Source organism: Oncorhynchus mykiss, chromosome 29 (assembly GCF_057628025.1).
Source record: "Oncorhynchus mykiss isolate SJ-2025 chromosome 29, ASM5762802v1, whole genome shotgun sequence".
Taxonomy (NCBI): Eukaryota; Metazoa; Chordata; class Actinopteri; order Salmoniformes; family Salmonidae; genus Oncorhynchus; species Oncorhynchus mykiss.
In genome coordinates this window covers 20898713-20912975 of record NC_143050.1, presented here as the reverse complement: position 1 = coordinate 20912975, position 14263 = coordinate 20898713, and the positions used below count along the sequence as shown (strand labels likewise).

Here is a 14263-nt window from a genome sequence, read left to right as displayed (position 1 = left end):
GGTAGAGTCAAATATTATCCACTAGTTTATAATTTTAAGTCAAGTCAAGTGTATTTCAATCAAACTGTTTACTGTGGTTTTTTTTTCGGAACCCACTTTGATCTCATCAGCACTTTGCCTTCAAGACCAGATTAGAGGGTAGAGTGTAATTATTCAGTTCGTCATCACCCCAATCCTTAACCCAAATAGCCTAATCTATCCAGTTGGGTAACATGTTGAATGAGGCAGACAGGATTTCTGACATCATAGTAACAAGTGTCTTATGACTTACATATTTTTTCTGCAGGTTTACCATGATTTGATAATTTTATTGATGCTAGTAGCAATTAAAAAAAAAAAAAAACAGTGTTTACTAAATAGTGGTATTGGATGTTATAATTTTGCACACACAGGCTTTACACAACTTGTTTCAACATTTATTTGTGGGTATAAATATTCTCAGTTCTGACACTTTGTAAATCAGTGATAAAAAAAATGAAGATTGATGTCCAGTGTCCATCAATGATCCCTAAATTGGCATAACTTTTGCCAAGAATGGATAAATGTTGCACAAAGGTGTGCATAAAGATGAATGGCAATTTGCTGCCAAATGTGCTTCTCCCAAGTATTGATTCAAGCAATAGTTAAGCAATTAAGAAATCACAGGTTATTTGTTTTTAATCAATTGTAGAAATTAAAACTCATGGTATGAATACTTTCACAAGGCACTGTAAACATGTATTTTCTCTAGCAACATCATCTCTTACAAAGTCCTATACTAGTGCCAAGAAGTACACAGTCAGAGAAAAATGTAATTCACTTAACATATCAGAAGCTTAGCCAAGTTTATCCAATAAATTAGGTGCTTCAAGTGGAGATTTGTTTTGACTGGTCAAAACGACTGACCTCCACTGGAAAGAACCACTGTGCTGCATATACAGGACCAGCCGTGGCTAAATGACAGACTGTTCAACATCTCAGAAGCCCATTTCCAGTCAAACTGTCACCGGAGGCTCTGAGCCAGTCTATTGAGCTCCTGTGAGAGAGCAGTGACAGTGTCCAGGATCCTCTGCTTGTCTCCATCCTCCAGCCGGGCCCCACAGCGCTGGGCAAACCTATCTGGGTGCCAAACGGCCTGCTGGCGCCTGAGAAGTTTACGGAACACTGCAACATCTTTCTTGTCTGCACCATGCAACATCACCTCCACCATCTCCTCCACTGAACCCTTCGGTGCCGGCCAGGGTATGTCCCCATAACTCAGCTTTGTGGTGACTGCTGCTGCAGTGTCAGTGCTGAAGGTAGCTGCACATCGCTCTTCATAGTGCTGTTTTTTCCCCTGACGTGTCTCCTCCTCTTTTTGTGCAGCACGCGCCAGGTACTCTTCATGCTCCCTTTGTAGCCGCTCATGCAGCTCTCTGTTAGCACGCTCCTCCTCCTCTGCCTCTTTCTTTCCTTTCTTCCTCTTCCCATGAGAGCCTGAGGATGCCAGTCTTTGAGCTTCTGCGTGCCGTTTTGTGACATACTCTTGTCTAATTCTATCTGCCCAGTCTTGAAAGTCCTCCTCACCGGTATTCTCCTCATATAAATAATCTGCTGTAAGAGAGGAAAAAAAATAAGAAAAGACAAATGGACAATGATCTAAATGAAATCAGATTATTCAGGAGTGAAATCTTGCCACCTTACCATCATATGGTCCAAAGGTTTCAAAGAACTCATCCTGGCATTCCCCAAAAAGCTTCTCTTGCCACTCTTTCTCAGCGTCTTTTTCTTTAGAAGTGTTTCCCTTCGGTGCAGTCTTTTGGAGTAAAGAATCAGTGCTCAGGGATGTACAGTAAACACAATACAACTATACCCCTAGCTTCATAATTACGAGACTGGTTACCAAATGTGCAAGACTTCTGGATGGTTGTACGAGGTTATGTCCTAGCACTCTCCTAAAATACATATTAGCGACTCATACATATGGCCGAGACATTCATACCTTCTCAAATTTCATCCATTGCAGTAGGTCATGAGGTGTAATTCCTGCATTATTTGGTGCAACCATGGCTTCTGGGCAACTCTTTTGAAGGGGCACTACGAGGTCATCATATACTGGATAAAGAAGAAGAACAAGGTTAAGGCATGTTTTTATTATTCTACATATTTTTGTTGTTTAGTAGCTAATATTGGCATTCCATTACCTATTTTGCCATGTTTCAGAGCCTTGTTAGCAGCAATGTGTAGAGGCGTGTCCCCTTTTTTGTCTTTCAAAAGGATGTCGGCTCCATTTTTCAACAAAAGCCGGAGGATGGCGTCATCACCAAGCGAGCAGGCCAGGTGCAGGGGAGTCCTGCGCTTTTTCCCCTGGGAGAAGTTGACGTCAAGGTCGGAGTGTTTCCGCAAGTATGACTTCAGCTTCATTAAACTGCCCTCTTCCACGTATTTTATCATCTTTTTCTGTGTACGAGTCACCATGACCTGCCTCCGTATGGTGATTTACTGTAATCTGCTGTAACAACAATAGCTAGTAGTTTGATAACTCACCTACCCAAATTAGCTAGTCAACAACAACAAAAATAATATCTAGCTATAGCTTGTCATAAAATACCAAAAATGGATGGCGTAATCCTATTACCCGTCTCTGGTGCATAAAGGCTTTTGTCAATTGATTAAGCCAATGTCAATAGCTCGCATCCCCCATTAGTTAGCTAGTTTGCCGATTAGCTGATGCTTGTAACCTCGACCAAATTTGAGGTAGCACGAACAAATAACAATGTAACACAAAGTCAAAATCATGGGAAAATCTCAAATCGATTTCCCGCGTCCTCAAAACCTATTGGATAATAAAGCCAGAGATCCCGCCTCCCTGACCTTCTCTTCCAATGGGGGTTGAGAAAGACGCGATGAGAATTGAATTGAGATTCCTCCCGTGTCCTATCGTTAACTCCCCCTGTATATTTCTTCCGAGTCATTCAGTTCCGGGTGGGTTGTAGTTCTGTATTTAATCACCAAGTGGCGGTATACTGCTATAATCAAAACGTTAAATTGCTGACTTTATGCACTGCACTTAATTGATATCTTAATCTCTTGTTCTGATTGCTCGTGTTTAAAAGAAGATTGGTAAAACTAACGTCAGTTTTTAATCCAAGTGATCATACTTTTCGAGGTAGACCGCTTTAGCAGGGGGGAGCTGGTGATCCCCTGTGCTGCTTTAAATAGCAATGTGAATTTATGTGATTGATTGATTGTGTGTAGGCAACTGATATAAATCTTAGCCATAAATTACATAACATATGATGTAGCTATAGAGCTGAAGTTTGTTGAGCAAGTGTATTTTACTCTTTTTAATTGTTTGTTGGCTCCTAACATCTTTATATTAAAATTATTTTGGTCTGATCATCGTTTCTCATCTCAAGTTCCTCCTTTCCTCTCATTTTGGGTGTTGATGCTCTGCAATGCATCTGTTCTGGAGGTCCTTTTCAGTTTACCACCTGTCAGGAAGAGGATACTATATAGGCTTTGAGAGAGCATCTGTCTGTCTCTGTGTGGGTGTTGTGTGTGCGTAGGTGTGTTGGTGGGCAGCAGCTAGTTGTTGTCGCAGGCACCAACATCAATGGCGCCAGAAATAACAGAATAACATAACCAAAATGTGGAACATCAGACTTAATCTATTTTTTTTACAAGAGTAATTTGTTTTTCAAGTTTCAAAGTTTATTCGCCACGTGTACAGGATACAATGGGTGTAAAATAGTACAGTGAAATTATTACTTTGAGAGCTCTTTCCAACAATGCAGTGATAATAATAATATTTTGTATCTGTGTGTGTGTGCATTTGAATGTGAGTGTGTGAGGGAATTTTGATAAACACAGATTTCGCCACACATTTTAATGCCGTCCCCCATTTGTATTAATCATAACTCATCTGAAAATGTCTATAAATAGTAAACAGTGCACACAGTGCATTCGGAAAGTATGCAGACCCCTTGATTTTTCCACATGTTATTATATCACATGAAATATCACATTTACATAAGAAATCAGACCCTTTACTCAGTACTTTGTTGAAGTTCCTTTGGTAGCAATTACAGCCTTGAGTCTTCTTGTGTATGACGCTACAAGCTTAGCACATCTGTATTTGGTGAGTTTCTCCCATTCTTCTCTGCAGATCCTCTCAAGCTCTGTCAGGTTGGATGGGGAGCGTCGTTGCACAGCTATTTTCAGGTCTCTCCAGAGATGTTTGATCAGGTTCAAGTCCAGGCTCTGGCTGGGCCACTCAACGACATTCAGAGACTTGTCCCAAAGCCACTCCTGTGTTTTCTTGGCTTTGTGCTTAGGGTCGTTGTCCTATTGGAAGGTGAAACTTCGCCCCAGTCTGAGGTCCTTAGCGCTCTGGAGCAGGTGTTCAACAAGGATCTCTCTCTACTTTGCTCCGTTCATCTTTCCCTCGATCCTGACTAGTCTCCCAGTCCCTGCCGCTGAAAAACATCCCCACAGCATGACACTGCCACCACCATGCTTCACCATAGGGATTGTGCAAGGCTTCCTCCAGACGTGACGCTTGGCATTTAGGCCGAAGAGTTCAATCTTGATTTCATCAGACCAGAGAATCTTGTTTCTCATGGTCAGAGAGTCTTTAGGTGCCTTTTGGCAAACTCCAAGTGGGCTGTCATGTGCCTTTTACTGGGGAGTGGTACCCTTGTGGTACCCTTCCCCAGATCTGTGCCTTGACACAATCCTGTCTCGGGGCTCTACGGACAATTCATTCGATGTACTGGCTCTGAATTGAATTGACCACAGGTGGACTCTAATCAAGTTGTAGAAACATCTCAAGGATGATCTATGGAAACAGGATGCACCTGAGCTCAATTTCCAGTCTCATTGCAAAGGGTCTAAATACTTATAAGTTATTCTGTTTATTTTATACAAAATTGGTAAAAACTGTTTTTTATTTCTCATTATGGGGTATTCTGTGTAGATTAATGAGGGAAAAAAGTAATGCAATCAATTTTAGAATAACGCAACAACATGTGGAAAAGGTCAATGGGTCTGAATACTTCAATGGGTCCGAATGCACTGTATTTGTATTACAAACTTACCCTGTGATCAAATAAGGATGTAATCAGCTGAGCTAACTCTTGTCCTAAAGTGCAGCAAACCTCACACATTTGTACCTGTTTCCAGGTCTGTCTGTCAGTGTAGCTGTCAGTCCCTGAGATGCAGTAATGTTATGCTCATAGGGCTTGAATGAGTCCAGCTGAACTGCCTCTGCGCTGGGGCTGATGACAGGGGCTTCATTTAGCCCTCTCGTGGGTCTGAGGGAGGGAGAGGCCTTCTGTGCAGAGAGAGGGCTCCCTCACAATGGAGGGGATAGAGGAGATGAAGGCATGCTTTGTGCCCTGGAGAGCAGGATCTGTTCGGAATAATTCAGTTCCTCACACCCGTAGATCCGGAGCGGTCCCCCAGTCACAACCCCCTTCCACCCACATGGCTGTCGGAAACGACGTGACTCCTTTAATGATACCCCTCTTGTGTGAAAGCCTTTGAAATGTCAGAGAGAAGGCTCCACTCTGTCACCTCAGGTGATTGGGTCACATGCTCACCTCAGGTGTTTGGGTCACATCCTTACTTCTCTGTAGAGACTAGGCTGAAAGCGATAGATGTGATTCTCACTGACAGTCTGTTTCAGCAAGATGAGCTGGATCATCTCCCCCCATACCATTGCCTCAGTGGGGTCATGTTCCAGGTTTGATCAGATCATATCACAGTGTTACGTAGCTGTTCCTGCTAACACCCTGAACTCCCATGGGGTTAGGCAGGGCATGCGTCGCTCGGGCCAGGAGAATGAAGCGATACTGCTGAAAGACAGGATATCCCTGGACAGGAACCCTTACCTTGCCCCAGCCTCCTCTTGTCTGCCCTGCCTGGCCTGCTGACTCTATCCTGTCCACTGAGGTCCATCACCCTGCAGAGAGGGAGGAGGGGGGAGGGGAATGGGGAGGGGTAAGGAAGGCAGCAGGAAGGCAGGGGTCCTACAAGACGCTCCAAGGGTCATCTCCCTATACCGCCAAAGCACAGCTAGGTCTGGCCCCAGGTCCGGTTTGTGGCCTGGGCTACCTTCTCCCCATTGTTCATATGGAAGAGAAACGTCCACACACTTCCTCTGGATCTGTCTTTGTCTGGTTTTTTTGCTCTGATTTAGGACAGCTGGAGATATGTGTAATGTATGACATCCCTGTTTTAATAGCATTACCCCATTGTGAAAGTTGGCTGGAGTCACTCATAGCATGTAGAGCAGTTGTGGAGGACTGTAGTGAGGGAAGGGTGTTTGTCTGAAATGGCTCATCTCCTGAACAAGGGTTTGAAGAGGGCCATTTCAATTTCACCATTATTGCCCATAAGGATGTCAAGGCGGTTTTCACACCTCACATTCAAACCACAGCCTTATTTACAACTATTTTAAAAACACACTCCTGTTAACAACATGTCAACAAGGAATAAACTCTTATTTGACCCACAATGTGCTATGGTTGGTAATATTCCTTGGAGTTTTCCTGGGTGTGGTAACACCTTCCATACAGTCTATCAGGGGCATGTCTACTGATGATAGCCATTAGGCTAAAGGAGATCATCACTAGGACACTTCAATTCTACTACTCTCCCCTAGTCTAATGACATTCAGTGGTATATTCAAGCCTGACTATTTTCTAAAGGTGAAATGATTTCTGTGCTGTTTCACATTGTTCTATGTTGTTTGACATTTTACTGTGCGGATGCCTTTGCAGCTTGTGTGTACTGTGTATTTGCCATCATTTGTATTCCATTGGAAATGGGTGACTTGATATCGGTAAGGCAGAGTGGTCTTGCATTTACCACTCATACTACTTGAAAACCTAAAAAATAGTTTAAGTACCCTTTGATGCTTGCCTTTACCCAGGTAGGGGCTACAATGGTCGTCTAGATGGCTTAGTGGGCTGTTGATATGTTTATCTTACAACAGCAGAAGGGGCAAACAGAAAAGATGAAGGATCAGTTGCACCAGTGTCATTGCAGAGCTGTGCCTGTATACCTTGATCAATAGCTACAATATACATTATACAGTGCTCATTTTCTTGCCTGTCAGAAAAAAAACTTTGTTCATACTGGCGCCACAATGTCAAATGAGTCTGTTTGCTACAGTGTCAGCAAAGCTATGTCGAGAACCTAAGACTAAGGGCCTTTGTGGGTCTACAGTAGGGTGGCCATCTAACATTTGAGCTACAGCAGAGTAAGCAGCATCTATGAAAAAAAAATATGTTGAAAATCTTGCAAATGCATAGAAGCTTCCTACAGTACCTTTAGCTATTGGAAAGAGGGTTCCAGAGAATTCTGATCTGCAGCCATTACGTTGGAGGTAATGCCCCTTTTGAAAATAAAAACTCTACCCCTGTCTTTCTCTCCTTGTTCGATTGAGATGTTTGTCTGTACAGTCATTTTGTGAACTTTTTTGTCATCCAATGAAAAGTTCATTAAGATAATCAAATGAGAGGTGTTTTGAATGGGAAATCCCCATGGTACGGCTGCTGCTGTCATAAATATAGGCCCACTTGAATCTCACACACTGTTATTACATAGGAATGTTGATTTGACATCTCTTGTGCAATCTATTTTGACAAGTTCTCTACGACACATCATCTATGCCATCTCACACAGGGACCAGAGGGGTGCAGGGAACAGACACACAAATGCTTTTCATGTTACTATGGCTAAATGCCCTCTATAGCTCAAAGAGAAACCATGTTGCCCAGCAAATGCAAGGTTCCGGCCATGAAATCTGTTCAATATGATGAAATTACCTCCATTTAAACTTGACAACCTCAGAGCATAATCTATTCAGATTCTTTCACACTTTTTTTTTAACCCTTCTTTGACCCTCCCGAGTTTTGCAGCGGTCTAAGGCACTGCATCTCCGTACTAGAGGCGTCACTACAGACCCTGGTTTGATCCCGGGCTGTATCACAACCAGCCGTGATCAGGAGTCTCATAGGGCGGCGCACAATTGGCTCAGCGCTGTCCGGATTAAGTGAGGGTTTGGCTGGGGTCGGCCGTCATTGTAAATAAGAATTTGTTCTTAACTGACTTGCCTAGTTAAATAAAGGTTAAATGAAAATAAATGACATACAATTGTGGAGTCGGCAGATGGGGTCATGTTTTTACATGGTGAGCGATGCCTGGTGTGTCTGATGTGGACCAGGTCAGGACAGCTGCTGATGAGGAAGACATGGGGGCTTCATGTGATGGGTGAAATCTCCTGTCTGATAAATGAACCTAACCTGTATCAGACATGAGATTAGTTCATACTGTAGCAGTGATTTCAATCTGTCTATGGGCCTGCGTTCTGTGCGATGGGTTTAGCATGCATGAGAAAGAGGCAGAATAAATGTGTTTGCATTTGTTGGGCTTCTGAAACATGCAGAGAATTCCAACATAGTGGTATAATGACAGAGGACATGTTTGGGTTGTAGATTAGAGACAGGGATGAGGTTTTCTAATTGGGAAGAGTTTTACTGGTGTCTGTACATTTGAGACTATGAGAAATAAACAACAGACTGAGAAATAACTTCCAACTGGCCTCCAGGTCCACACTTTAACTGTTGAATCTGGTTCAGCCTCCACCAAGCCCAATCTATCTTGTCAACAAAGGCAAATATTGTCTCAGTGTGAGTGTGGTGTCCATAAGTGACCCAGGATTAGTAGCCCACTCCTCCTATCCCCCCTACTGTCACTGATTATATCCTGAAGCTCATTACAGCCAAATCAGTTAATCATGGTGATCGTCTCTTACAGGTCAATGACCCGCTGTACGCTTGTTTGCTAATGTCTCGTACAGTATTTACATTATCGTTATTGGCTTGAACTGGATTCAGTGCAAAGCCTCCCAACAGTGGAACATGATAATAGTACACAACACTATTGGCACTTGTTTCAAACAAGGCGTGAATATTACATATTTTATTTTCAAATAAGCTACTGAAGCTTACGTGTTGCTTGAGGGAGTGAGGGAGAGATGTGGTAGCATGGTTGCAGTGGTTTACATAATTAAGATGTAAGTTCTCTGAGAAGATTGTCCTCTGTGAGTTTATACTGTATGTCCAACAAATCTTCAACACATTTCTGTTAATCGTTTAAGGGGAAAAACTGCCGCAAAGGAGAAAAGAAATAAACAAGTTGGAGGGGGAAATAGAACTCAAACATGTATTTCCTTTAGACAGCTCTGATTATGGTCTGACTGCACACAATGGGAGGGAGACTGCCACCCTTCAACCTTGTGTGCTAACAGGAAAAAACACATTCTACTGAATAGTGTTTCCATGACATCATAACCAGCAACAGAGTGACATGAAGATTTTAGTTAAAAAGATAACTTTTTTTTATTACAAATCACACATAAAAGCATTATACAGCATGTATTCACATCTTTGTCAAATAAAGACAAGTTAATTCATGCCTTCTCCAATTCTAATTCAATAAAAACACATACAAACACACACTAAAATGTAATCTGTCAGAGCAGTCACCTATTAGTTAGCCCTTCTCCCCCTCAACAACATTTGTCAGCTGCCATCTGTCCGTCTGGAACCCCCACTCGACGTGCCCTTGTCTCCCCTTCCAACCCTTTAATCAAACTGCAACACCTTTCTTTGACTGGCTGACTGGGGCAGATAAGACAAAGACAGTCTGGACGATGGGGTCTCACCTCTTTCCAATTAGCAAGTGCTTACAAAATAAAAACAAGAACAGCATGGTACACAGGCATGAATAATACATTCCACCAGTGTTAAAAGCCGGAGCCTTGGGACCCCCATCCAAGAGCTTGCCTTAAGTCCACACAGGACACCAGCAGAACAATATGAGCTACTTTGTCCTTTTGAAATACATTCAACTCTGTCCAAAATGTCTGGGTTCTGGTTTGCATCACCCTGGTATGGAGTTTGGTCCCCTGTATCAAGCAGTTCAAGGGATTTGTACAAACTTCTCAATCACTGAGAGTGGGCTTGGAGGATGTTAGACTCACTATCAGTTTCCCCACTCACTCAGTCTGCAGTCCACATGTATGGGGCAGGCAGATGATGACAACCCCAGGAACTGACTGGATAGGTAATTATGTCATGCACCTCTGAAGTCTTAGATGTACCTGCAGTGTTCAGGTGGAGGCAGGGCAGCTGGGGAACCATTCCCTCTGGCTGGCGTCCCTCTCCTGTGCCCTGACTACAGCACAAACATCACATCTTAGTGGCCAGCGATTGGGCCTCTGTCTTCTGGGAGGACAGGGAGCTATTTGGGCTGGCGTGCATGGCCTTCTTCAGGTTGAGCAGACAAAGGCACTGGGAGCGGAATCGCAGGTCGAAGAAGGCGTACAGGAAGGGATTGAGACAGCTGTTGACGTAGGCCAGGCAGGTAGCGTAAGGGTGGGCCAGCAGGAGGAAGCGGAGGAAAGCACAGGTGTTTGGAGCCAGGTTCAGGTAGGAGAGGGCATCAGCGCTCTTCAGCATGTGGAAGGGCATCCAGCAGGCAGCAAACACAAGAACCAGGGTGGTGATGATTTTCAGTAGACGCCGTTTCCTCTGGTCCTCCTTACGTAGACTGTTGAAGTGGCGTGTCACGGTGCAGCCGATGAAGCAGTAGCACACCATCATGGCCAGGAAGGGCAGGAGGAAGCCCAGAGCAGAGGAGGAGATGCTGAGCCCTGCGATCCACATGAACTCCTGCTGCTTCAATACATTTGATTGATTGATTGTTTGATTGTCCCCACCCAACACCAGGCTGAAGTCCATGCCACAGGAGATACGGTCGCTGTTCTCGTCGTACTTGGTGGTTCGGAAGATGAGGGTGGGGGCGGCCAGCAGGCCGGAGAGGAGCCAGATGGCCGTCAGGGAGGACTGCAAGTGAACACGGGTACACAGCTGGGTGCTGGACAGAGAGTGCACGATGGCTAGGTAGCGGTCAAAGCTCATGGCGGTGAGGCAGAAGACGCTGGCGTACATGTTGAGCAGCACCATGTAACTGCTGATCTTGCAGAGGGCCACACCGAAGGGCCAGTGGTAGCCTAGCGCAGTGTACACTGCCCACAGTGGCAGAGTCAGCACGAAGGTCAGGTCAGCCATGGCCAGGTTGCCTATGTAGATGTCTGCTGTCCGGCGCTTGGCCTGAGACCTCCACACAGTGAAGATGACCACGCCGTTGCCAGAGAGACCCAGGATGAAGATGAGCATGTAGAGGACTGGGATGACCGAGTAGGATGGCTCCCACTCAGAGTAGTCACACATGGTGCTGTTCTCCTGCTCTTCATAGTCATAGTCATAGTAGTCAGGGCTCTCGGTGGTTGTCCACGGCTCCATTCTTTCTTCTCAGAGTATCCTTTCCTTTTCTTCTTTCAAAGTTCCTATTATCTGATCAGTTTAAATAATTTGATCTAATATATTAATAAAATGTATAAAGCAAATAGAAACGTAGTCCAAATATGTGTGCAAGAAGTTCAGAAAAAGCACATGAGTTTCAAAATAGTTCCTGCTCAGTCGAGGGCGATTTCAGGTCTGGTGTCACAGTGCCGGGGTAGGCTGCCTTTTTAAACCTAGTCAGTTCTGCACACACCCCTCTGTCCCCTCCTCCCAGGCCGATCCCAGCACTCCCAACCCCCCTTTCCCATACGCTCTCGCTCTTTCACCAGCACCCATTCCCCGCGTGACTCCCTCCACATGCCCTTGTGAAGATAACTCTCCAATAGCAGGTAAGTAGGGCTCAATTAAAAGCGAAACCAGAATGAAATTACAAATAGGGCATGAAAAGATACACTATTGCAACTCTTATGAAGCACACTTTTACGACCTTCGAGACTGTAGCCTATTTGTGAAAGCGCATCTTGTGGATCTGCCACACATTATACAACCTTCAGAAGTCATAAGAAGTAGAATTAAATTGATTTTAACACCATTCGTTTTATTGCCTGTCTTGGCAAGCCAGGGCAAGCCACCAGTCTAACATTTGACAATTACAATAATAAAGTGACGGCATGTGAGGGGAAACCACTGCTAATTTGGCAATTGTACACCCAAATTTGAATATACACTACCGGTCAAAAGTTTTAGAACACCTACTCATTGAAGAGTTTTTCTTTATAATAGTGAAGACATCAGAATGATGAAATAACATATATGGAATCATGTAGTAACCAAAAAAGTGTTAAACAATTCAACAATTTTTTATAATTGAGATTCTTCAAATAGCCACCCTTTGCCTTGATGACAGCTTTGCACACTCTTGCCATTCTCTCAACCAGCTTCACCTGCAATGCCTTTCCAACAGTACCCACAAATGCTCAGCACTTATTGGCTGCTTTTCCTTCACTCTGCGGTCCGGCTCATCCCAAACCATCTCAATTTGTTTGAGGTCGGGGGATTGTGGAGGCCAGGTCATCTGATGCAGCGCTACATCAATCTCCTTCTTGGTAAAATAGCCCTTACACAGCGTGGAGGTGTGTTTGGTCATAGTCCTGTTGAAAAGCAAATGACAGTCCAGCTAAGCACAAACCAGATGGATGGCGTATCGCTGCAGAATTCTGTGGTAGCCATGCTGGTTAAGTGTGCCTTGAATTCTAAATAAATCACAGTGTCACCAGCAAAGCACCCCCACACCATAATACCTCCTCCTCCATACTTTACGGTGGGAAATGCACATGCAGAGATCATCCGTACACCCACACGGCGGTTGGAACCAAAAATCTCTCATTTGGACTAGAGACCAAAGGACAAATTTCCTCCGGTCTAATGTCTATTGCTCGTGTTTCTTGGCCCAAGCAAGTCTCTTCTTATTATTGGGGTCTTTTACTAGTGGTTTATTTGTAGCAATTCGACCATGAAGGCCTGATTCACACAGTCTCCTCTGAACAGTTGATGTTTAGATGTGTCTGTTACTTGAACTCTGTGAAGCATTTATTTGGGCTGCAATTTCTGAGGCTGGTAACTCTAATGAACTTATCCTTTCCAGCAGAGGTAACTCTGGGTCTTCCATTCCTGTGGCGGTCCTCATGAGAGCCAGTTTCATCATAGTGCTTAATGGTTTTTGCAACTGCACTTGAAGAAACTTGAAAAGTTCTTGAAATGCTCTCTATTTGACTGACCTTCATGTATTAAAGTAATGATGGACTGTCGTTTCTCTTTGCTCATTTGAGCTGTTCTTACCATAATATGGACTTGGTCTTTTGCCAAATAGGGCTATCTTCTGTGTACCACCCCTACCTCGTCACAACACAACTGATTGGCTCAAATGCATTAAGAAGTGAAGAAATTCAAAAAAAAAAAAAACTTTTAAGAAAGCACACCGGTTAATTGAATTGCATTCCAGGTCATGAAGCTGGTTGAGAGAATGCCAAGAGTGTGCAAAGCTGTCATCTAGGCAATGGGTGGCTATTTGAAGAATCTCAAATAAACAAATCAAAATATATTTTAGAATTCCTTTTTGGTTACTACATGATTCCATATGTGTTATTTCATAGTTTTGATATCTTCACTATTATTCTACAATGTAGAAAATAGTAAAATAAAAAAATGAAAAACCTTGAATGAGTAGGTGTTCTAAAACCTTTGACTGGGAGTGTACATTTCCATGTCAATGATCACACAATAGCGGAGGTGCATAAAGTTGGTGGCCCCCTTGCACTTACCACAAATTCCTTGTTTTGCTGGTTCGCTGTATTGTACATTGCTCTCCGTTAGTCTTTTTTTTGTAAGGTCATTAGCAGATTATACATGATCCCAATTTTAGTTTCAAGAAGCCGCCGGCATTTAGAAAAATTGAAAAAGTAGATTATGCGGATTTATTGGCACATTGAACATATCGCTCACGGTAGTTTTAAAACTCTTTGTGGATAGTGCTAAAACAATGACGTCAAATCTGAATTTTCTGTGCAATGTAACAAATGAAATATGTTATTACTGCAGTGCTATATGAGTATAACACAGTATTTAACATAATAAATGTTAATAAAGTATCAATTATCCTGGTCTAGCAAATAGACATTGTTGCAGAAAATTGGCTCATAAAATATTATATTATAAATATTATATTCTCTTTTGAATGGGAATTTGTTGTTCTGCATGAAATAAGACTGAAAAGGGTCTTTGCCTATGTTGTACATATACTGTATTATGTACAGTAAATGTTTAGCTTACTGTTTTCTTATCTGACCATTAGATGTCTTTGCATGGGGTCTACCCTATCAGAGTGGGGTCTGCCCTATGTTAGTCTTAAAGAACAAGAAAATATTAAT

The 14263-nt window shown here is 43.3% G+C and overlaps 2 protein-coding genes across 3 annotated transcripts; both read right to left on the bottom strand.

The window, feature by feature from the left end:
- Positions 1-394: 394 nt before the first annotated feature.
- On the bottom strand, positions 395-3351 carry LOC110509910 (NF-kappa-B inhibitor-like protein 1). 2 transcript variants are annotated; one of them, XM_021591124.3, is made up of 4 exons: positions 2163-3351; positions 1961-2073; positions 1663-1774; positions 395-1572 (listed from the first exon to the last, which is right to left on the bottom strand). In XM_021591124.3, the coding sequence occupies exons 1-4, from the start codon at positions 2434-2436 to the stop codon at positions 983-985; spliced, it is 1089 nt and encodes a 362-aa protein (XP_021446799.1). In that variant the 5' UTR covers positions 2437-3351; the 3' UTR covers positions 395-982. The 2 variants fall into 2 exon arrangements, with proteins under 2 accessions (XP_021446799.1, XP_021446800.1); XM_021591125.3 differs by having other exon boundaries at positions 395-1569.
- A 5992-nt stretch (positions 3352-9343) lies between these two features.
- On the bottom strand, positions 9344-11539 carry LOC110509911 (apelin receptor B-like). The gene has a single exon (XM_021591126.3). The coding sequence runs from the start codon at positions 11334-11336 to the stop codon at positions 10221-10223; it is 1116 nt and encodes a 371-aa protein (XP_021446801.3). The 5' UTR covers positions 11337-11539; the 3' UTR covers positions 9344-10220.
- Positions 11540-14263: the final 2724 nt, after the last annotated feature.